The 24,201-nt window shown below is 41.7% G+C and overlaps 2 protein-coding genes across 2 annotated transcripts in view; one reads left to right on the plus strand and one right to left on the minus strand.

Annotated features, from left to right (window-relative positions):
• ATP10D (ATPase phospholipid transporting 10D (putative)) overlaps positions 1-9,972 on the plus strand; it is a 44,304-nt gene extending 34,332 nt beyond the window's left edge. Inside the window, exons 16-22 of the mRNA XM_086612302.1 lie at positions 302-378; positions 902-1,027; positions 1,502-1,702; positions 4,938-5,018; positions 5,265-5,369; positions 6,740-6,927; positions 9,450-9,972. Coding sequence (XP_086468428.1) covers positions 302-378; positions 902-1,027; positions 1,502-1,702; positions 4,938-5,018; positions 5,265-5,369; positions 6,740-6,927; positions 9,450-9,972 — 1,301 coding nt within the window. The remainder of the gene's footprint in view (positions 1-301; positions 379-901; positions 1,028-1,501; positions 1,703-4,937; positions 5,019-5,264; positions 5,370-6,739; positions 6,928-9,449) is intronic.
• Positions 9,973-17,189: 7,217 nt separating this feature from the next.
• The window catches only part of CORIN (corin, serine peptidase), a 154,602-nt gene continuing 147,590 nt past the window's right edge, over positions 17,190-24,201 (minus strand). Inside the window, exons 19-22 of the mRNA XM_086611848.1 lie at positions 23,367-23,541; positions 19,656-19,927; positions 17,849-17,982; positions 17,190-17,372 (exon numbers count right to left, since the gene is read on the minus strand). Of these exons, the coding sequence (XP_086467974.1) occupies positions 17,190-17,372; positions 17,849-17,982; positions 19,656-19,927; positions 23,367-23,541 (764 nt within the window). The remainder of the gene's footprint in view (positions 17,373-17,848; positions 17,983-19,655; positions 19,928-23,366; positions 23,542-24,201) is intronic.

Raw genomic sequence — 24,201 nt, forward strand, 5'->3', positions numbered from 1 at the left:
CCCGTACTTTCTGTTCCAGCATACCAACTGAGTTCTGATGAAGGGAACAGCTAATATCCATTTGGAGAATATAGCTCAGTTCAGTCAGGCCTTCCACTTACTAATCCCACTTTCTGTAGGGTTTTCCATAGGCTGCACCATTGGCCATAAAAACATTTTTTCCTGAACTCTCTGGTGTTCTTGTGTATTTGTCTTTTCCTGCCACCTCCATTGTGATGGGATAGCCAGCAAAGCTGCCTCCAGGTTGCGTTCCAAGTAAGAGAGGTTAGTTTTGATTTTTCCTCTTTTTGTTTCTCTGTAGGTGATGGTGCCAATGATGTCAGTATGATCCAGGTGGCTGACACTGGTGTGGGAATATCAGGCGAAGAAGGCATGCAGGTGATGTATACAAAGACAGCTGCAAATGACATTGGATTCCATTTTAAATTGGTTCAGAATTTATCCTCGAGGAGTAGTGGCTCCACAGTCCGTTACCATACACGGACAAGATTTTGCAGCCTGAGCTCACACCCAGGCATCAGCAGTCTCTCAGAAGCTGAATGCTGCAAGGGGTTCAGACTTCAAACAACAAAGCTTGCTGCCTGTCACCAAACTCCCTATTACTCATATTCTGCCAGGAAACAAGCAGCCTAAGTGTCGGTGATTTCTGTGCAGTTGTGTGGTAATAATAAAGATGGGCATGGTCTTGCCTGTATTGTGTTGGGCTGACCTGTTTGTGTTCCTGTAAAATGTTGTTTGGAGGAGCTCAAATCTGAGTGAGGGTAAGACCGTAAGCACTACATATAAAAAAGTCATAAAATAAGAATTCCCAACAGTAGATAAGTTGCTGGCTTGGCAGTATCTGAAGCTTATCTTTAAACAGTTTGGATATAACATACCGTTTCCTTCATGTGCATTGCAGGCTGTGATGGCAAGTGACTTTGCAATCTCTCAGTTTAGACACCTCAGGAAGCTGCTGCTTGTCCATGGTCACTGGTGTTACACCAGACTTACCAACATGGTGCTTTACTTCTTCTACAAGAATGTGGTATGTAGCTGTCCCATCCTGGGGAAATGACAGTTTGCATATTTGAGGGTGCAGAAAGGTTTAGTGGGACTTTATATTCTTGTTTAGTTTCTATTGTGAATGGGTTCAAAAAGACACAAAAAGTGTATGTCAGACAATTTGGTTTCCCATTTATGTCTGCAGAGACCGGAGACTCTTATTCCTTGGATTGAATTTCCCACTCAAAGCCATTGTCTGATTTGATTAAACAGTGGGTAATGGGCATTGCTAATGTGGTGGCAGCATGACTGTGTAAACAAGTCATGTCCAGTTTTGAAATATAAAGCTATGTGCTAGTCAAATATCATTTCAAAGTGAGGGATTGGCATGAACTCCACAGCATTTACAATTAATTTCCCACAGATTACTGTAACCAGACCTAAAATCTGCCTGTTTTCCTCTTTTAAAACACTTGTCTGCAGTAACATTTTTATCATGTAATCTTTGACATTTCAGGCCTATGTGAACCTCCTCTTCTGGTACCAGTTCTTCTGTGGGTTTTCAGGCACATCAATGACTGACTACTGGATCTTGATTCTTTTCAATCTCCTTTTTACATCGATGCCACCTATCATATATGGTGTCTTGGACAAAGATGTGTCTGCGGAGATACTTATGCAGCTCCCACAGCTGTACATGATGAGCCAGAAATCTGTGGTAGGTTAAAGAATGCTTGGCCTGAAGCAAATTGAAATGATTAGCATTTGACCCATTTTTGTCTTTCTTTCCTTCATGGTTCACATCAGGTAAACATGAAGTTTAAAACCACTTTCTCTATTAGAAAAACATCTAGTCCTGTGCAATATATGCACAAATAAAAGCTGTTTTTTCAAAAGTTTTTTGTAGGCTCTTTTCAGACATACACCCAATCTTATCAGACATTTGGATAATAAAAGAAATTAAGGACTTCAGGTGAAGCAATGTACTAGATAAATATCGTTACCAGCATGTTCCCTTCCTTCACTGCCTCAGCTGTCAATGTACTTCCTCAAAATGGGTTTCTTTTTAGCATCTGGGCTTACTTTTAAAGATAAGGGCACTAGACGCTTTTTTCACTGTCATTTAAGGGTCTCAGCTGCCAAAGTAATAAGGAGTGGGTAAGAACCAGAGCAGGTTCCTTTCAAATAATCCTCAAGAAAATTCTGTCATTCAGGGTTCTTTTCCCCTTTTGGATATGTTCTGGAGTTTGCTGCTGGCACTTTTCTCCCATCTGAAAAGTAGGTCGAGGGAGGTTCTCCTGCCACTCTACTCTGCCCTGGTGAGGCCGCATCTGGAATATTGTGTCCAGTTCTGGGCCCCTCAGTTCAAGAAGGACAAGGAACTGCTTGACAGAGTCCAGCGCAGGGCCACAAAGATGATTAGGGGAGTGTAACATCTCCCTTATGAGGAAAGGCTGAGGGAGCTGGGTCTCTTTAGCTTGGAGAAGAGGAGACTGAGGGGGGACCTCATTAATGTTTATAAATATATAAAGGGTGACTGCCATGAGGATGGAGCCAGGCTCTTCTCAGTGGCATCCAGTGATAGGACAAGGGGAAATGGATATAAGCTGGAACATAGGAGGTTCTGCTTAAACATGAAGAAGAAGTTCTTCCCAGTAAGGGTAACAGAACACTGGAACAGGCTTCCCAGAGAGGTTGTGGAGTCTCCTTCTCTGGAGATGTTCAAAACCCTCCTGGACGCGTTCTTGTGTGATCTGATCTAGGTGGTCCTGCTCCGGCAGGAGGATTAGACTAGATGATCCTTTGAGGTCCCTTCCAATCCCTAACATTCTGTGATTCTGTGATACCTGCTCTATAAGTAAATTCTCCAAACGTTTAGCACAGAAACTGCAGGGAGCAGGAGATTATATTATTATTATTAATTATATAAACCGGTTAGCTTCTTCCTGGTTTCTGCTTTGCTTAGCATGGATTCTAACATAATTTTAACTTTTTTTTAATTTAACACTTAATTAAAATAATATTTTTATTATAACAATTGAAGGCGTACTGACATATAGTGACATACTGAGCCTGAGACAGAACAAATACTAGTAGCCCAAAGAGAGAAAACATGGAGCATATGAGTCACCTAAACCTCACCATTTTCTTTATGATTGTAGCCTTTCAATAACAGGCTTGACATTAGGAAGCATTTCTTTGCAGAGAGGGTGGTCAGACCCTGGAACAGGTGTCCTAGAGAGGGGGTCGAGGCCCAAAGCCTGTTAGTGTTTAAGAGGCATTTGGACAATGCCTCTAATAATAGGCTTTAACTTTTGGTCAGCCCTGAAGCAATCGGACAGTTGAACTAGATGATCATTGTTGGTCCCTTCCAACTGAAATATTCTGTTCTATTCTGTTCTGTTCTATCTTAACAAATACTTTTTGAAAAAATGAGCTGCAACGTGTTGCATTCTGGTTGTGCAGTTTCATCCATATAACCTGGCAGAAGTCTAGGTCTGGTTTAGAAGGGAAAGAAGGATATACGCTGAGGGAAGAATTTGTTTTGCTTGTTTGTGGACTTTAACATGTCTTTTTACATAACCTTAAATATTTTCTGTTGCTTGGTTTATGATATTTTTGTAAAACTATGTACTCCTTTGGTACTGATATGAGCCTCTGTAGACTCGCTGGATCAGGTCTGTTTTTTGTCAATCACAGAAAGTTTTAACTAAGTAAATGTTACAAGGCCTCAGGATTTGGCCCTTTGTTCTGATCTTCATGATATGTACAGTGATCTGAGCTGAGATGAAGGTTTTGAGGCAACATAATCAGAATTATGGCATTACACAATAGTTTTTCTCTTTCCCTCCTTTTTTTTTTCCTTAACTTTTATCAGTGTTTCTCTTTTGTCCAGCACAGCATTGCCTTGCTTGTTGTTGTTAGGTAGTATATTATTTGCTTTCTTGCATGGAAGCAGTGTGAAATAATTGCCTTGAATGAAGTGCAGTATAGAAGAGAAACACTTGAAAAGACGTAGTATCACAATATTGCACCATGACATCACAAGTGCACAGCTCTGTACAACCTATAAAAATGGACAGTAACTTGGATTCATCTTCAGTAACTTAAAGCACTTCCTGACAGGCAAATAAGAAGTAGTTTCCCGCACCACTAATTGTAGAGGTAGTCCTGGGTGACTAGACTGCTCACCTATGTGTCTCAATTAGGAATTGCCTGAAGGAATGGGATGTATCTGAGCCAGGGCATATGCAGCTATGGTTTCATAAGTGAGCTGTCACAGCAGTTTGCTGCCACTGAGTGAGGAAGGCTTGTTCCTTCTCCTCTTCTCCCTTCTTTTCTTCCCGCTCCCTGTTTTCATTCACATAGTTAAACTGCCTTCTGTGGGCCAGCTTGGTTGTCCCATCAGATCCTTCCCTGAGCTGATTTAACTCACTAAAATAGCAACGTGTTACTCCAGCAGAAAAGTGAATTGATTTCTCACGTTGTGAGTGAAGTTAGCTCACAGAGAAGTCCAGTCTGCACAGAGGAGTCAACCAGCACAAATTAAGAGGTAGAAGCACACGTACCAAAAAGAAGCAGGTGGACGCAGAAGAAAGTGGGACTTGATATTGAGTTAGTGTGATGGTAAGCTGCTAGGGTAATTCACTGTTCCCTAGCCCTCTCTTTTCCTTAGTACGCAGTTAGGTGAGGCTCTGGTAGGTCTGTTCTGGCAGAAACGGCTGTAAGATCAGAGTTCCCAGATCTGGCTGCTGATTTAAATACTGACAGTTAGCTACATGTGTGGGGTGAGCTCTTTATTCTTGTTATCATAACACAAAAGATGCCTCATCATCGGGAAACGAACTGGAATTAATTCTGCATGTAATCTTTCCCCAAATCCAAATTAATGTTAATTAAGGATGCCACAATTTGTTCAATTCATTTCAATGCCATTATCTTTTTTTCTACAGGCTTACTTGCCCTCAACTTTCTGGATAACCCTGCTGGATGCTTTTTACCAAAGTCTCGTTTGCTTTTTTGTGCCTTACTTTGTAAGTGCTGCATATGAAACACATTTATACATTTTAACACACTAAAAACACAGGCAAATTAGAGAATAAAATGAAGTGTTTGATTTTACTTCCTTATATATAAATTTGTACTAATAGGATCGTCATTGGAACTAAGCTGAGCTGTGTGCATGCAGATATGTATGGTATTGAAACTATTCATACCACTTTGTGTATTAGGACTGTATGTAAAGAATATATTATGCTGACCGCTGTCTTCCTTTACAGACTTACCATGGCTCAGACGTAGACATTTTTTCTTTTGGAAACCCTATAAACACAGCAGCGCTCTTCATAATGCTGTTGCACCTTCTCATTGAGTGCAAGTCTGTGGTGAGTACTTTGTTTCCAGAAGAGTGTATTCCTAACAGACTTTGTGCATACAGCTTTCATTAAAATTAAACGGAAGAGCGAGCTTCATATACAAAACAGAATAAGTATAAAAGGGCCAAAACCTAAATATTTGATTTATGTCACCATGTGAGCTCTCCTAATGCATCTGTCATTGGAGTCAATAGAATTACTCGTATGACTAAAATGAACAAAATTTGCCTCAGAATTTTTTGTAAATAGTGAAAGGATCCTGCCTTGTTAGGGTATGGGGGTTTTGGAGATGTCAGTTTAGTTTTGCAAATGGTAGAACCAGCCGGTGATCTACTGAGCCTTCATTAGTTCCCAAAGCTTACATCTCAAAGACGACAATGTGAACTGCTGATTCTGAGCGCTTGGAACAGATGATCTGCTCTGTGGCCAGGATAAATAATTCAGAAGGATATTTTGGGGCCAGAACTAGAGGACCAATATGCTACAGAAATATTATTCCACTTTTTAATGAAGTCTGCGCAAGCTAGATCATCTGCATTAGCTTGGACAAATTTACAGTCCTTACAAGGGTAATACTTGGCTATTTTGCATAATTTTAAAGAAAATACAATAATATTTACAGTAGAAGGACTCATACTAATGGGTTTAATTTTTTTTTTCTCTAATTTTTTTCAAAAATATTTTTTAGGATTGTTTCAAAATGGATGAAATTTCAAGTTGTGAAAGTTCAGTTGTTTCAAGTTCAGTCTTTTCGTTGTTCTTTTGGGAGCATGGCAGCAGTGATAAAAATGTCTTTACTGAGAAGATATGGGTAGCATGAGTGTATCCACACTCTGAGTAGGGAAATGCTACTTTAATGGGTTTTATTTGGCATTTTTGAATGTTGGCAAGCTGTCAGACTAATGGCATTGCTATTTCCATAGTAACTATTATAGCCATTTAGATATAAAGTAAAAAAATTCAAATGTAGAACAGTTAATCAGTGTCTCGAGCAAGGTATATAAGGGTGATATTGTGGAGATCTTGCTTCCACTTGCTCGAGAAGGCTTTCTTTGCTGCCAGTGGATGAGGTGGTCGTCTAAGGCAAATGGCACAAAAAATGTCTTTCACAAAGGAACCGAAAGCTATGCATTTAGTAAAATAAAAAAAAAAAAAATGCTGGTTTATCTATGAGCTGTAGAAAGATTCCATTCTTCCTGGTATGTTTTGTATAAAATTAGGAATATTATGTGAACAGCTCTATCCTCTGTTACATTAAGCAGCTGTCCTTGGAGGAAGAGTGTGTGCATGCTCATACATGCATGTCTACAGACATACAGGTGTTACAGGTCTTTCTGTTTACAGCTTAAATCTGATTTCTTTCCTTTTCTGAATTGCAGACTTGGATACATACAGTAGTTATGGTTGGCAGCATACTGTTTTACTTTGTCTTTGCTCTGGCTTTTGGGGCAACCTGCAAAACCCACAGCTCATCATCAAATCCTTTTTGGATCATGGAAAAGCACATGACAGACCCTGTATTTTACTTGGTTTGCCTCCTGACTACTTGTGTTGCTCTGCTACCCAGGTGCGTTTCTGTTTTATAATTGCAGATTGCTGTTGTTAACAACATTAGTTTTCTTTGAGTCAGTGATGCTATAAATCTCTCTGGTTAGAGGTCTTCCTTCCCACCCCACCTCCTGCAATGTAAAGAAAATTTCATAACTCTACCAGACCAACCACATGAGGACAGCTCATTAGTGATGGGTTTTTAAAGTAAATTTCAGTAAGAAAAAAAATTCTTTTGAGATTTATATTATATTAAACTATTTGTATTATATTAAATATTGTCTTTGGAGGGAAAAAAAACATAATCTCTGTAACCACAGAGTTTATACTTTATATACAAATCAGTTAAATTAGTGATCAAAGTTGAACATGTACTATACATAGAAGTACTGTGCTTAGTCTGTGTTTATTTGTGAAACCATTTTCTGTTTGAAATTTAGGTCATGAATATATATAAGAAAATTTAGAATTAAGAATGTGGGGTGGAAATTTGCTGAGTAGATTGACAAGGGGTCTTGAGTTTTGTTTTTATTGTGCCTGATGTTTAAGTGTTTTGCCTGACTGAAGAAGTTGTAACTCCAAGTTCGAGAACTCATTCACCCTGGCAAGGCACCAGCACGCTGAGCAGGGAGACACCCAAGCGAGCCAACAGAGAAAAACCAAGAGTGTGAAAATCGGTGAAAGAGACTTCATCAAACTGTTGGTCTACCTCTACTTAGTAACCTCAGCCATCTTCCTTTCACTGGCTGAACATGAACTCAAGTCTGCAGACTATGAGCGAAGTGCCTCCAGTGCTAATTCATTCATTCTTCTGTGTTATGTCTCTTTCTTTCCATCTCTTATCATTTCAGAAGGAGTGGGACTTGAAACTGAATTGCACAGATGATGAGAGCAGTGTTGGGGAGAATAGCTGTTGCTTCCTCCTCACCTGACATCGTTTTATATCGTTAGGCACAGTCTGAGCATGTTTTCTGGATCTAGTGCTGCAGTACAGGCTGCCTGAGTTGTCAATGCCACCAGCAGGAAACCTGTCAGAGCTGTGGCTGCAGGTGCCTGCAATAGCCCCCAAATATTTGAGTCCCCTTTGAACTTGTCCTGATCTTGGCTGCCAGCCAGCCTTTCGCTGCACTCACCGCAGATCACGACTGACAGCTTCGGTTCACACTTCAGTTCAGCAGCACGAACCGTGAGGTGCAAGAAACATGTTTGCTCTTCCCTCCCCACCCCTGCTGTCAGCTTGGCTTCAGGTGGTGACAGTAGAGCCTTTTCTTTCACACACAGTAAATCTCCCTTACACGACCAATAAATAGATAAAAGCTGTTCTAGGACCTTTTGGTAGGGCTGTAGAGAGCCCAGGTGGGAGAAAGCTTTCAGGTTAAGTTTTGAAGATGACTGTTTTTAATGGTGAATTAAATGCAAAGTATTTAGACTTACCAGTGAAATTGTTTGAGTCATTTGCACTCTCCCTGCACCAACACCTCAGAAGATTTATAGCTGTTGTGGCTAATTCAACCTTTTCTGTTTCAGTGATTTGAAGTAGAAGTGCCTATTACTGAACCACTGCTGTCATACATATGTGTTTTTTCCTTGCTTATTTCTGATGTAATCATTTGTAAGGTGCTGAAAAGCCACCACTCAGCGGAGACTGCGAAGCTAAAGGGTGCTCTACACCTTCTAGTCTGAGGGAGTGAGACTGGGGCTTTCACTGGAGTTTTTAAGGAGTGGTTCTCCTACAGAGGGACAGATGTTGGATGCCCTGTTGACTGGAAATTCACTTCAAAAATCTGTGATTAAAACCTTTGCCCAACCTAAGTTGCCAATTAAGTCAGTTCTAATATGATTTATTCCTAGAATTTAACTCTGGAGCATCACTTGTGCTCCATATCCCTTTTACTGCATGTGATGCTTTGTTTCTTTGGCCTTTGCTTTCACGTTCATTCGTGCCTCTGGTGAATTTTCTGGCTCCTGCAAAAGTTAAGAATTTTAGAATGGTGCTCTGCCTACTCTTCCCAGTTTTCCAGGGCTATATTAGTGCTATGTTATCAGTGCGAAACAGCAGTGATAAACTTCTCAGTTGGAAGTGTCAATCTTTCTAGGCCTGATTTTTTCCACAGTAGATATTAACTCCTTATATCTGCACTGAAGTGCTGAGGAAACTCTAAACTGCGCGCTGATTTTGGTGCCTTTTTTCTGGGACCTGACACTCTACGCAGAAAGCTCCACTGTCACTGTAGGTGGGACCCTGTCCCTTCACTAAAGTTGGCAAGTGCACATTGCTGCAGTAGGTAGTCTGGGAGAACAGTGTTCAGAACAGAAAAATAGAAGCACCTGAGATCAGTATCTGTCTTTGAAAATGCCAGTTTTAAAATGTGTTAGGGTGCAGTTGCTGGCCTTATAGTTTATGTTCACCTGCCAGAACTGTTTCAGAGGCTGCTGCAGCCTGAGGATTACTTTAATGGTGTTTGGTTTCCTTTAGTGTTGCTGGAAACAGTTCTGAATCTGCTTCTAAACAGCTTATCTGAAACTGTGTTTATTTTGTAGATATTTGCTGAGAGTTCTCCAAGGAACATTGTTTCCGTCTCCGGTGTTGAGAGCCAAGCACCTTGACAGACTGACCCCTGAGAAGCAGAGGGAAGCGATTAAGAGATGGAGAGATGACTGCGTTGTAAACTGTAGAGTGGAGTTCCAGGCTGCGTCTGGGTCTTCCAGCTCAGCCACAGGTGCTGCAGCAGAGGAAGAACGCATTGCCAGTGTTTTGCCAGCATGTAAAACACCTTTTCAGGCCTGTTCAAGAGATGGGTTAGTAGAGGACACCTCCTTCTTACCAGGCATTCAGGATGAGTCTGGGAATACAAATGACTTGAACTCTGAAAAGACCGTATTTCCGAATTCATCAACGGAAGTGAATTCAGATACACTGGGCGGTAGTAACGCATGTGCCCCAGTCTCTGTGTGTGCTTCTGAAGAGGGCAGCAGTGCTGTTTCTCTCGCACACAGAGCAGGTTTGAATTCTGTGTTGTGCGAAGAAGATGCTGTAATGTATTTCACAAAGTTGGAATGCTGACTGTCTAAAACCTGAGAATAATAACTGCTGACTTCTGCTACATTGTGGTTTTGTTTTCTTCAGCCAAGGTAGATGATGCACACATTTCCTTAAAAGCTTTTTTTTTTATAAAGCTTTTCAGTAATTTATTAAGATGTTCAAGATCTAAATGGCTGGGTTTTAGTATTTTTTTCACATGGTAGACTTTGTATACTGCTGGTTTCTTGTATGCAACATTGCATAATACCTCGTGGTGTTATGGACTGGACATTGCATGAATACAGGTTTGCAGGATCCAGTTCAGGTAAGCCAACCTGCTCCCTCGCACTGTTATCCTAAAATCCAGGCGTTCCCTGGGATTCACCACTTGCTGAAGTGTGAAGTAAGCAGAAGGGCTGGGATGTAGTGTTACTGGTTGGCTCGTTGCAAGACTCCTGCGGTATGAGTGTACAGTAATTACTTTAACCGCTGTGGTGCAGTTTGTTCACCAGCCTATCGCACAGGCCAGCTCAGTGCTGGCCAAACACAACTTCAACCATCAGAAGAGCTGACCAGATGAGACATGTCACGTATCTCCCTCACCTTCCTTTTCCACAGAAAGAGCAAATCCTAGTGCAGCCTCTTGTTCTCCATGATAGTTCATCCTCCTGCTACATCCATCCTTTTTGTCTCCTTGTGCCATTTCATGTCACTGGTGAACGAGTGGACTTCTGTTCCTTGTCACCCAACTCATATGTTGGCTGCCTGACTTTTCTTTAAACTCTGCCTCATGCCTGCCCTGCAGAATTGTCTGCCAGTGGCAGTGGGTAGCTCCAGTCTGTCTTCAGGTCATCTCTTAGAAATAGCAGCATCTAGCTCATGACGTTACTCTTCTTCACTCTCAGGTGTTTTTACATTCCTCCAGACTTTTATAATAAACAGCTTCAGTATCAGCGAAGGCTGCTCAAAAGAACATATAAACCTTTGTAGGTCCCAAAATTGGGCTTTGTTGCTCATCTATCTTTGAGATGTCCTGACTACTTCTGGATTACAGACTGTCTAAAACATTGCCTATGTTTTACTTCCCTCTCCAAAAAATTACGTGGGAAATTTATGGAAGAACGTAGGAAATTGTTTGTATCCACTAGCACCTGTTGAAATAAACAGTTTCCTCAAACTGTAGCTGCTAATGAATTATTAGTATTGAGCCCATTTTTTGGTTCTGTTTCTTTCTAAAACTTTCTGCTTTCAAATTGCCAAGAATTGTGTGTTTATTTTTAGGCACCATGTTTGGGGCAAGGGCTCTGCTTTTTAATTGAACCATGAGCTTTCCATGTCTATGATCAACATTACATGTTCCACATCTTTGGAGAGCTCTGAGGAATTTAAACAAACGCTGTGAGGTCTGAGACAGCTGCTGCTATGCAGGGCAGACACTGAGGGCATGCTAAGTTCATTCAAACGCAGGCCACCACATGTCACCAAAAGTTTAAAGCGGTTCTGTTTTCGAAAGGTAGAATGTAATTAGTGCTGACTCCATCCCTAGTGTTAGTGAGGAGAAAAATTTCCTTTTTGTTTAGCCTGTAGAAGGAAAAACAGTGGAAGGAGCCAGTGATGACAGCTGTTTCTGCAAATATTTTTTTTAAATTTAGTTCAACAGATGATGAAATATTTTTGGTAAGTTCTAACATAAGGTTTATGGGGACCTTTGAAGTGATGGCAGACATTTAAATTCTAAGAGATCATGTCGAGCATGTTGGTTTGCAGTTATGATTTTCAGATCTTCGTAGTATCCTTCTTGCTGTGCAGGGCAACTTGCCAGGATTGGGCTCCAGGTGCCCTGAGAGAAACATCTCGGCTTTGTCTAGCAGACATGGGAACTGTGAGGTGCCTAAAAACGGCCAGCAGGTTGTGTGGAAAGATGAGCTGGTACAAGGGTGGGATCGTACAGGAACAGACTTGCTGGGACTCAAAGAAGTCATCTGCTCTGCTCCACAGCCCCAAGGCAGGCTCAGCTCTACCCTTATCATTCCTAGCAGATGTTCTCCTGTTGTAATGATCTTCACAGAAGCAGCCCATGCCATTGCTTTAGTGGTTTTCAGCCTTCAAAGTCAAATATTGGTTTTGTTTCTGTAGTCTCACCTTGATGTTTCTTCTGCATCTATGGCCTCTCCTCATTTGTGGCCACAGAGAACGGATTATTCTGCGCTGTGGTTCTACAAGCCTTTGCCTCTGTGGCTGAGGTACGTTGAGCTCTCATGGAGCAGGTCTGGGACATGCAGTAACCTGAGGGGAGTGCAGGGCTCAGCTCTCTGCCCGTCCTGTCACTGTAAAAAGGAGATTGGGGGACAACACTGGCCTGTGACCTGCTCCCATGTTGCCTCTGTTGCAGGAGCAGAACCTACCAGCAGCTTTGGCAGGCAGCTGATCGTTTAGTCTTGGGACTTGGTGTGCGTATCATAGAAAAGCTGTGAGCGTTCAGAGTAAGGTCTTCCAGCGTCCTCTGTGCCCGTGAGCTGTGACGTCGAATTAACTACGCGAAGAAACGTGAGTGGCAGTGGCCTGGCAGAGCTGGGCCCGGCGGCGTGACGCCTCTGCCACGCTTCAGTTGCTATTGTGCGGCTTTTCACAAGCCGGGTCACCCCGCTGCTCACCGCTTAGTGCGGCGAGGCTTTCAGGATGGATTCTTAAATTGGATGAAGGACGATTTCATCTTGGTCTCAAAAGTGGTAGGCCCTGTGGGTTGCCTTGATGCTTTCGGTCCTTTTGGAAGTTCCCCTGTGCTGAGATTGTAAGTACTTTTCTACCACTTGAAGTGGCACAAAATAACACACACACACTCACGTTTTATCTTTTTCTTGGTGTGTTGTTTTACTGATGACACATGTTGCTTAAAATTGTCCAGCATAGGTTGTGTTCTTTTAGAGGACTTTGACGAGCAGTCTAAGTGATAAAATTATCCATTGTATAAAACCCACTCTTTTTTCTTTTTGTTCTTTTTTGTGGACAAAGAGCAGAAATATCTAAGAGCTGTCTGCTGTGATCACTTGCTATTTTTTACTGAGGGGGAGATGAGGGTAGTCAGTCTTTAATAAAAGCTTCAAAATGTTAATTGGCCGTATCTAACATGGTGCCAAACGAAGGGTTTGCTTCTAAACAGTTGAATGTTTCCTTTATTTTTTGTTAGCGCTGGAGACATCACGATCCCCTGCTTGCTTCTGCGCTCCTGCACGTAGGACCTGACTTTTCCATTTTGAAAACAAGCTTTTTAAGATCATCTCACAAGTGCCTTCCAGATGTCACGAAGGAAAGCACAGCATTCGCACTTCGGATTGTGAGTTGAAAACTTCAACTCCCCCAAACCTTGTAGCTACACCTAGAGCAGATTTAACTCACTTTTTGATGTGCGATATTCGATTTACAGATACAAATATGCTTTTTTAAAATTACTTTTTTCACACCAGCTGCACCTGTGCTAAGCATTTGCAGGTGGCAGCCAGCCACAGCCTTTACTGAGTGAGTGTTTTCGCAGCACAGTCAGCCTTGGTCTGTACCTGGGGCGCAGTTTGAGCTGAAGGTTGAACCCAAGCCGTGGTTTTTCCCTTGGCCCTGCTGGCTGCAGTGCAAAGCCAAGGACCAGCTAACGCAGAGCACCCACTGCTCCTGGCAGCCCTGACCGGCTGCTGGTCAGACCAGCCCGTGCTCTCTGCAGAGGCTAATGGGCAAGTTCTGAAGTTAAGGACGTTCTCGTAGCTGAATTTCAATATAGTTTTTGTGTTATTTGTTCCTGGTTTATTCTGGTTATGTTCCTCTTGCCCTCATGGCAAGATGATACCTTACTGTTGACTGCAGGAGAAAGGCAAATTTTAACTATTTGAAGTTTCTGCACACTTAATATTTTGATTTCAGCATGTGTACATGTTGTTGAAACACTGTGTACCAATTAAAAGGAGAAGGTTGTTTCAAACTAATTGTATTTCTGAGGAAAGCCAGAGAACAAAACGTTTCAGAGAAATTTGAGTGCAGCTTTAGCTTTTCAGATTTTTCAATCCAGAGTAATTATTGGCAGTGGTATTCTTGGTAATACTCTGTATTGGAAGCATACGTGCAGAAGAAACTAAAAGTTGTACGGTGGTGGTAGTGCCAGAAACTCCGCAAGTGGTGTAGTGCTAACAGGGCTGTTTAAAGGAGCTAGATAAGGGCATGCAAATACCTTTTTAAGGCTATTTTTAGGCATTATTGCTGAAGTTACAACTTCACACCTCCATCTTGTCGTTGAGTATCTCTAAAGATTAAAACTCATTTTCAACAGAGAAGTTACTTGGAAAACGATTGTATATTTTTATTAGTACAGCTAGAAAGAAACACATCTGCTTGACTGTGTGACATCGCTTCCATTTGGAGCCACAGCCATGGTAGAAACAAAACCAACAGTTGTTACCTTACAGTGAGGCTACACTTGTAAGAGAAACAGCGTAATTGTGATCATAGCTGTTACGTCAGCACACAGGGAAAGGCTTGATACAGTGGAAGGAAGAGTATGTTTGCCTATTTCATGTGCACACATAGAAAAAAGCAGTATAAAAATACATTTATAAAATTACAAATTTCCTCTTTATATGGAATGTTGTGTCAGACACAGTTGGGGGAAGGAAAAGACACACCTGCTCCCTCCTAAAGCCATTGAGATGGGGCTGTGCCTGTAATTTCTTCAGGCTGATCCCATACAGGAGGGGCCTCGACCATATGTTTAAGCAGGAGACTCCTTCATTTCCTGGGAGGAACTGCTTGGAAACTGGTAGCGGGCCAAAACCAGTTAATTAAAACGTGTAATTACATATTATCATTTGGTAGTGCTAATATCTACATGAAATTATTCTATGTACTCCAGCGCTTTACAAAATTCAAAGCTGCTACCCAGTTGGTCTGGTGGAGAGGCGTCATTTCACAATGGCACCTCTTTGTTTTTACTTCTGGAATACGGACCTCACTGAAACCTGCCTGTCCCCAAACTCATCAGACGGCCGGTGGGGCAGGCTGGCTCCGACAGCCCCTGAGCCGCCTGCTCCAGGAACGCTCAGTAACCAGCGCCGGGACTTCTTTGAACTGCGCTGCCCTACAGCTGCAGAGATCCTGGCCCCAGAGGAAAGCTGAAGTGGGAGGCTGAGTGCTCCAGCTTCCATATCCTTGAGGCAAGGGCGTCAGTAACCTGCTTCATCTGTAATCTGCTTGCACTGGAAAAACAGGGCCACAGCTGCTTTCTTTCATTTATAGCTGGGGGAAGAAGAGCATTTGTATGTTATAGTAAAAACAAGATCTCTAATATATATAAAAAAAACCCCAAACAAACCTAGCAAAGCCTAGAAGGGTTTTCTTTCTGAGCATTAAACAGTGATACAATAGTCACTTAAATAGAGTTCCAGAATCCATAACATAAATATTGAATTTTTATTGATAATGCTGTCAAGAGTGTGTCTAGTATGTCTAACGTGAGCCATGTTAAAGAAGATACGGAAATAAGAGGTAAACCTTCACTAAAGCAATAGTCAGGTCTGTGTTAACATGCTTAATAGTACCTGAAACACCCATTAGTTTGGTCTTTCCATGCGTGTTTCCAGTGGAGGTATTGACAGCGCCCTGCCATGCTGCCGTGGGGGCATGCCAAAGGTAGCAGAGAGGGTAACCGCAGGCCTTGGGCTGCATCCACAGGGGACCAGGCACAGCACTGTGAACACGCACATTTTTAAACACGCTGCTCCCTGCTGAAATTCATCCCGTAACCCTCAGGTTGCTGACTCCTCCTCGCCCGGCCTCCCGACAGCTGCGAGCTGCGCATGGCAGTCGGTAAGACACAGCTCCCCTCTAGCACCATAAAGAGGTGTCAAGCTCCATTATGATTTTTTTCAGCCAGGCTCTCTTGGGAGTCAAGGCTCAGCCTCTCACCTGCTGCTCTCTGGGCTGCTGAGCCCTTGAGAGGGCTCTGTGAGCCTTTGCTGGTGACGCTGCGCTACTTTGCTTAACGTATTTCTAATATCCATTCGAACAGAAGCTGGAATCCAAGTCTTCTGTCATTCAGATTGCTTTCTGCCTTTTTCTCTCTCCCAGTTGTTTAATCTTGCTAAGCAAAATGAAGCTTTCAATGCAAGATATTAGAGGAGACCTATCCAAAAATACCATTTCCCAGTGTTTGGGATACTGCTCATGCTGCATCTTTTGCACTTTGAATCTGCATTTTCCATATCTCACCAGATGTTGAAAGTAGCTGACTCCAGGGGGAAACCATTGCAGTGGCACTGCCAACCCTGTTGTTTTTAGAGGGCTGCAAATGTTCAATGCACACTATACTAAATGGGGAGAGTAGCCCGTGGGGCACAGGTTTGATAAATGTGCTAATCAGTGTAGTCTTCTCAAGACATTTGTGTTTCTTGGACACATTAAAAGATTGGAAGCTTCAGAAAGTCAAGTGGTAGATACTGTCCAAGGAGTCTAAACCACTAAGCTTTGGTCTCAGGTGCCTCCAGTGGTAGTTACGGGTCTGTTTGCCTACTGGTCCCTCTACCACCCTGCGGAGATACCCAGGCTGGCTCTGGGAACAGAAGCTGTGGGGTCAGGATGGTACAGAGTTATGCCCATGAAAGTCGGCCACCCCAAGGGACAGGATGCGTTACTCAGGCACACCAGGAGCACATGGCTCCGCACCCTGGGAAACCTGCACGCGTACTTTGATGTGCCCTGTGTCGCACAGACATACAAACTCATTGATCTCTCCCACACCCTCCAGCACATGGCACGGCCATGCCTGGTGTTGCCCTTGTGAATATATGTCCTGTCAATGCTGTGTGAACGCACTGACTTCATTCCTGATGGCAACAAGTGAGTGAAAAATGCGTGTGCTACTAATCGAATAGTATTAAAATAGGTTATCTATAAAGGTTTTTCTAGTCTGTGCTACTGCTTAGTTTGAATAGCTGAAAGGCAGAAGGTGGCTCATTCTTTTCTTTTAAGCCTTTTGCTGTGTTTGGAATAGCACCACAACACAGCTAAAAGAAAAGTCAAAAGGATTATTAATTCTACCCCGAAGTATATTCACCAGCAGAGGGTTTACTGTTAACATACACTGCATATTCCATAGCTCCACAACAAGAATAGATAGAGCTTGAAAGTCCTTTTCAAAGAGTTTCTGGACTGCAAAATCTTCAGTGTTGAAGTGCTGATTCCTTTTTTCTTTTGTCTGTCAGCACAATTCTTACCATCTGGAGTTAGTTTAGCAGAAAGGTGTGGATGTATATTTGTCTTTCAATCCACTCAATAAAATGTGACACATTACTGTAAACTCCAGGTCCCAAAACCTTGGAAAAGCAGACAGAGCCCCAGGATGTTAAACCAAACAAAGTCCAGCGCCCCGCAGGTTGCTCACACACAAGCGGTCCTCCGCTATCACCCTGCAACATGAAAGACAAAAACAGTCTATAGGGGCTGCACGTGGCCAGCAGTCCTGTAGTTAAAGCTACATCTCAGTTCCTACAGCAATTTGCCTTTAGTAACTCGACTGTAAAAACTGGCTGCTCTGCTGAACTATGCAGCAGCACGCAGCGTTCCAGCATTTATTTCCTGTTACATTTGTACGAAAAATTACCTGCAAAAGGCTCATACAAATGAAAAAAAACCAAACCAACAGTCTAATAGTTAACTATCACAGATCAGAGTCTTCAAGAGTCTTAAGCGTCTTGAAGCAGCATTTCCTTATCATAAACTGAAGTTGATGACGGCAATAATAATAATTAAAGTTGGGTTAAGGCGTGTAAATAACTGTTGTCATTCCTGTAGCAGATGAAGTATGCTATACCTAATAAACATCAGAGTGCTTTGATTTCTAAAAGCAAGTCTCGCTGTGAGTTCTCCTTAGAGAGGAGCCTACCATGCAAGAGTCCACGGTGCCAGACTCGTAGCCAGCACACAGCATCCTGCTGGTGATGGTTTTCATGTCGAAGTATGACTGGCATTGCTCTAAGGAAATGATGCGGACCTCTCCTTCTTGAAGCTTGAAAGGCACTGAAAGACAGGAGCGTTAAACTAGACACACACAAACACCTAGCTGTCATGGCTCTTTGAGATATGATAAATATTTCCATTAGGATAGGTTATAAATATTATTTTATATATATGCGTTTTAAATGCAAGGAGAGAAGAATCCTCCTTTTGCTCAAAGCTAAGGTGAAAACAGGTATTTTTTTGCACTGCTGCATCGCAGGATTTGTGATTTCTCCTGAGCCAGGAGCGTACATGCAGCATTCTGGAGAAGGACTAAGCACATGGGGACCAGCGTGACACGTGCCATTTGTCATGTATTCATGCTGACAGCCTGAGGAGGGAGAGCACCTTCATATGTTATGGTGGTACAGGACTTCTAACATGGGGCAGTAGGCAGTATTGGCAGGGAAACAGCAATGCGAGGGAGGTTTGACTCATTGTTCCATGGCAGGATCTCCCTGTTTCTCGGTGTCTCTCATAGTAAAGCTTGGTGTAATCACAGCCATGTTGAGTCACGGTTGGGTAAATTTGACTTAGAGAGTCTGTTGGGGAATGGGAATTCAAAGGTTATTGAAATTATTTTAGTGCGTTCAGGAGGCAATAAAGGACTTCTTCCTAATCTAAACAGCTGACTGAGCTCAAATTCTAAGGAAAGTTGTTCAACCTAAGGCATGTAGTACTAAATGCTGTGTAGCTGTGATGGTTTTTGATGCTTCATAACATAAATCTTTAAAATCAACGCTGAAACTACATTAGAGGACAAAGAACCTTCTTCCACTTACCAGTGGTGCAAAAGCATTCTATGGAGTTTTTTTCCTGCCATTACATAAAATATATTTTTAGATGCATAGGGACAGGCTGTTTCCTAGCAGCTCTCACATGTGTGATTTAATTTTTGCCACGTGTCTGACCTGGCCACTGGAGGTGAAGTCCCACCTGAAGCAATACTGAAAGGAAAATTTCCTTCTGCCGTGTACAGAACAGCTACCTTCCCTAGTAATTACTGTAACAGCGAAGGGAGAAACACAACAGCTAGGACATTAACAGGGCTAAGGGCAGGATAATTTGCATATGATGCATGCAGAATCGTTTTGTCTAAACAAAGATTTACGTAACACAGCTGGTTTTGTCATGGGACCCAAGGATTGCGGTGGCCACAGAACAAGAAAACACACTAACATTCTGCAGAGAGACAAGACCAACACTTGTGATTATGGATGGAATAAATAGTGTCACAAGTTTGAAGTGCGACAAGGAGCATTCATTCAAGAAAATGTTGGTTCAGTCTGTGTGCCAGTGCTTCCAGTGCCTTCTGCTTCCACTGAACTAAGAACATTGCTGTCCCCCACCACCACTGGTGATCTGATACAGTTCTGAATATAACCTAAAGCCGTAAAATGATAACCAGTTCAGGTGACTTTCTTGATAGAGGAGTTTCTAGATCCTCAGCATTTTTGCAAATCAAGCCACTTGTCTAAATAAGGATGAAGGAGTATAAATTCAGGCTGCTGATTTGAAAAAGCTAGGCTCTAGTCACAGCTAGAATAGAGTAGTTACAGTTCCCTAGTATTTAATAGGTCTAGTAATATAGTAATAGTATAAATGGATCACGCTTTGTAATAGAATCACTTATTTGATCAACTCAGTAGAAGGTTAGCATGTTTTTCCAGAAGTCCCAGAAATACTCAGCTTACTTTTGTTGCCCATGTGTCCCCAGCCTGTGATGTAGCAGTAGGTATCCGGCCGAACCAGCTGGTCCTTGCTGGGCAAACAGACAGGTCTTACGTAGCTCGTCTCATTGATCTCCTCATCTAGTTCCACAATGCTGATATCATAGTCTACCACTGCTCTGTTGTAGCGTGGATGGAGGATAATGGTCTTCACCAGTCGGGTCTGCATGAAGCCTGATGGATGATCAAGATTGCTAATCCCAAACACTACTTTCCAAACAGCTGCATTTTCTCTCCTTCGTAAAAAAAAAAAAAATGGGTAATTTCAATCAAAAGCATTATTTTACGCTAAAATACCCGAAATTGTTTTCTCCCTGGCTTTTCGCACACTGCACTTTGCAAAGCATTGCCCATACAAATACTACAAGAAAAAACAAATACTAAGGGATCATTACGTACAGCTAAGATCTGAGCTACAAAAGATGCTTCTTTCCATTTCCTTCCTGCCTGTTACCAAATGAATTACAACTCACACTTAGTTGCTGTATTAAATGCCAAAGGCTCTCAAAATCATCCCTTGGATCCTGCCCAAGTCTTAGGTGCTCACATGCTCACTGGTGGGCCTGAAAAAATTCCTCTGGGGTGACAATATTGTTCAGTAGTATGCTGCTGACAGCATAAGTCTAGCTGAAATCCCAAAGGACTCTCAAATAAGCAATTCTGTTATGAAAATTTAATCTTTTATGATAGCCATGGGAAAAGTCCCTTATTTATTGGGCAGTCTGCGCCAAGCATACTTCCTCTGCCTTCCTCTTCTTACAATTGTTGAAGACTCTATGGGTAAATATACAAGATCACAAAAAAATGATGTACATGACACAAGTGGCAAGACTGAACTAGAGTCCATTGAGACAGATGAGGAAAACACTTTATGAAAGGCTTTGAGGGTGTAATCTTTTGACCGTAACTGGTCACAGGATAAGTCACGGGTTCCTAATTAGTCTGTGATTATAAAAACCCTCAAAAAAAGTCAGTATTTTTCACAACTGATTAAAGACAGTTCCATGTAACTAAGCACCTTTGACAAGATTGAAGCTTAATCAAAGCAGTGTAAACCAAAGCATGCAAAATTTCAGCTTTTTTCACAGTATTCAACAGGATTGTAATTTATATAACTTGAAAAGAGATTTGGTTGCTAAATAAAGGCTATTTTTATCTTAAGAGTTGCATGAAAATTCTGGTATTTCAGACTATAATGATCCCTTTACCATCATGATCAGTTTGCGAGTTTTTCCATAAAGTTACAAGATTAGGTGCTAAGAATATTCATACGCTGTTGTGTTTATGAACATTGTGAAAAAGCATTGCTCGGAGCAGCCAGAATGTATTGTCCTACTACAGTCAAGAAGAAAGCCTTGATGTCTTGGCTGCTTTGGTGTAACGCATTTCAAAACAATCTTGATGAAACCCTGAGGACTATACTAACAAAACTAGCAAAGGACACGATGTTTAATGTAGTTCTTTCCATTTATGCCCTCTACGAGTATTCACAGCTATTTGCACGAATACTTTCTGCTGCATCCTTGTTATATGGGCCTCATGTATCCCAAACTTCACACGAACTTCATAAAATCGAGCATTTTGTCTAAAGCACCAGAGCACTTCAAAATCTATTTGAATTGTTGGCTTATATCTAGTGGGTTTGGTAAATTTTTAAATACTTTGTATCAAGGAAGCCTCCTGGCATCAGGCATGATCTTGCTGTTGCTGTATCAAGCTGTAGGAACGAAGAATTTAAAGATTTCAGGCCACTGGGAACATACCCTCAAACGTATTCAGAGAGGCAGAACAGAAAGAATTTCCTATAACTTCTCAATGAATTATTAAACCAAAATACCTTAGTACTTTAAAGCATTTAGAACACAAATGTGAAAGAAACCTTTTACACGTAATACTCTGAGTTCACATAGATCTAAAATATAGCCCTAAATGAGGAGTAAATGAACAGCTCCAAAACGCAGTGGCAGCCTTTCTGCATTTAACAAACATGGGAAAACTTTTACTTTATAAATTTGACAGCTTCTTTGCTTATCTTTCACTAATAAGAGAAATCTCTTACCTGTGAAATTCAGTAGCATTCCAATATTGCTGAAGGATCTACATCTAAATCCCACTCTTTATTTTAGATCACCAGAAAAAGTTCTTCCAAAGGTAAAGAAATACTCCAGATACTGCTTAGCTTTATTTAAAAATAGATGTGGAAAGAAGAGAAATTCCTTGTGCAGGACCCAAAATCTGATAAATACAATATTCTTGTTTGTATTATTCAGCTTTAGTGCTCTGTTAGTTTGGAACGAAGGTTATTTATGTTACTCTCTTAAGCTTCTGCTTATTACTTTTCTTCTCTCTGAACGGAATCAATTCTTGAACATTTTAGGGCCTGATGTGATGGGAAGGTCAGAACTGAGGGCTCTCCAATGTTATTTCCTCTAGCGTTTCTATTAATAGCCTCACACCTTGAGATACTCACACTATCACCTGCCTGATGTCTTCTGGCTTAGACACAGAAGCCACAAACTTTGCCTCTCCCACAAGTTCCATCAAGAGCCAGGGGAAAAAAAAAAAAAAAAAAAAAGGAAAATACCTAACAAATACCAAAGAACTCAGTGTTTCAGAAATAAAAAGACAAAGTTGAAATTATTATTGAAAAAGAGAATGATTAATGTTGTAAAGAAAAATCTGTTGAGAGACAGTTGCTTACAACAGAATTTCTACTGGCTTGAACAGGAAAAAAGGTTTTAAGTGTGGTCTGAAATAATTTCCAATGAGCAAGTACCAGTTTAAAGCAGGATTAAGCACTGATGACAACTGCGTAGCAGAAAAGTACTTGGTAACTACAGCATAAAACAGGCATTTCAACAATCTTTAGAAACCAAATTTAAAAACCTCAGTACAAGACAAAAGAAATGAGGTTAAAAACTTCCCTCCAAAAGGGACACTCATTAAAAAGAATGTTACTTAGCACGAAATAGCTGACAGTAACCAAGACAATTCCAAAGACATGTAAACTTCCTCTGCACTCCAGACTGTCCATCCACCTCTGGGCCTCAGATAGGAGACAGTAAGTAGTGGTTAACACTGACTTTTTAATGATTGCAATCCTAATAAAGGAGTGGAGTGTTTACACTTGGAAAAATCATACTATGGTTTGGATTGGAAGGGACCTTAAAGATCATCTAGTTCCAACCCCTCTGCCATGGGCAGGGACACTTTCCATTAGATCAGGTTGCTCAAAGCCTCATCTGAAAAGCAGTGACTTCAATATGTCAGCTGCACTGGGATTAAATACTCTGTTTTTATTTTTACTAATGGCCACAGCATTTTTCCAAGGTCATTTCTACACTGGTGACCGGAATGATTTTCTTAATCTATGGCAGTTGTATGAGAGCTAAAGGGTTAGTGTTTTGGTCTTCATCCTTTCCCTGTTTCCTGCTGAAAGTTTATTTATCTTTCATCAGTAGAGACACTAGCAATTAATAATAAAGCATGTGAAAACCTAAGCTGATGCCGTTTCAAACCATTTACTTTCTTTTTTAGTCCCTTAAAGCCAGGCCTCTGTGATGTGCCATTCTGCAAAGGTCATCCCCTACCCGCAGTGTGTTTGGCGGAGGAGGGAGGATCAGTAATCACGTGTGCAAGTTTACATGAGCAGTAAAACTGTCTGAGCCCTCTCACCCTTCGAAGCAGTGAGCTACGGTCAAGACCCATCTCTTTGCAATCAAAACACAGCCACATATGTGTCCGCTGGGTTCGCTCTGCAGGGAGCACTGCCACGGCCATCGGCCCGGGCGACTGGTCCTACCGCCAAGGATCCTCTTGGTCATGCGAGCAGCTGGGCGACGGCCACAGTCTGGTGAGGAGGAGAGCAGAAGGGAGTTCACCATTACCTCAAAGGCAGAATATACAAGATCTGCTGCAAGAAAACTGAGCGCAGAGTGATATTATCAGTCACGAAATTACACTGAACAATACAGTAAATGAAGTCATCAACAACCACACAGTAACATCAAACACAGCAAGACACTTTCATCCTTCTTTTATATCAAAGGATTTTCTCTCCTGATATTAATTTTGAGCAGTTTAGCCTGAAATATTAACCAAGCTAAGTTTGGGATCCGGACTTGCCTTCTCTCTGGAGTTACCAGGCTGCCCTTAGAAAGGTTTCCTGGGTTTATGCCCTTGACTTTCTGTCAGCTAGCAAGGTGTTTGGGCTACTTTGTACTATCCATAAGAACTACTTCTGGAAAATCTGCTCAGCAATAATAAGGCTTTTCTTAAGCCAGGTGTGAGGTGAATGTCACACTGTTTACTCAGCTACACAGGACCAAGCTTGCTTTGCCTGTGGAAATTACTAATATTTGGGAGAATATTTGAAGATTTGAGGACTCTCCACTACTCTGTCCATTCTGCTTTACAAGTCACTTCCACTGGAAATTATACCAGGTTCCCATTTGCCAGTTACTTTTCCGAAATAGTTGGCCCTTCACTTCCGTTTCACTTTATATTCCAG

The sequence above is a fragment of the Tauraco erythrolophus genome, chromosome 5 (assembly GCF_009769465.1).
Source record: "Tauraco erythrolophus isolate bTauEry1 chromosome 5, bTauEry1.pri, whole genome shotgun sequence".
In the NCBI taxonomy this organism is placed as follows: Eukaryota; Metazoa; Chordata; class Aves; order Musophagiformes; family Musophagidae; genus Tauraco; species Tauraco erythrolophus.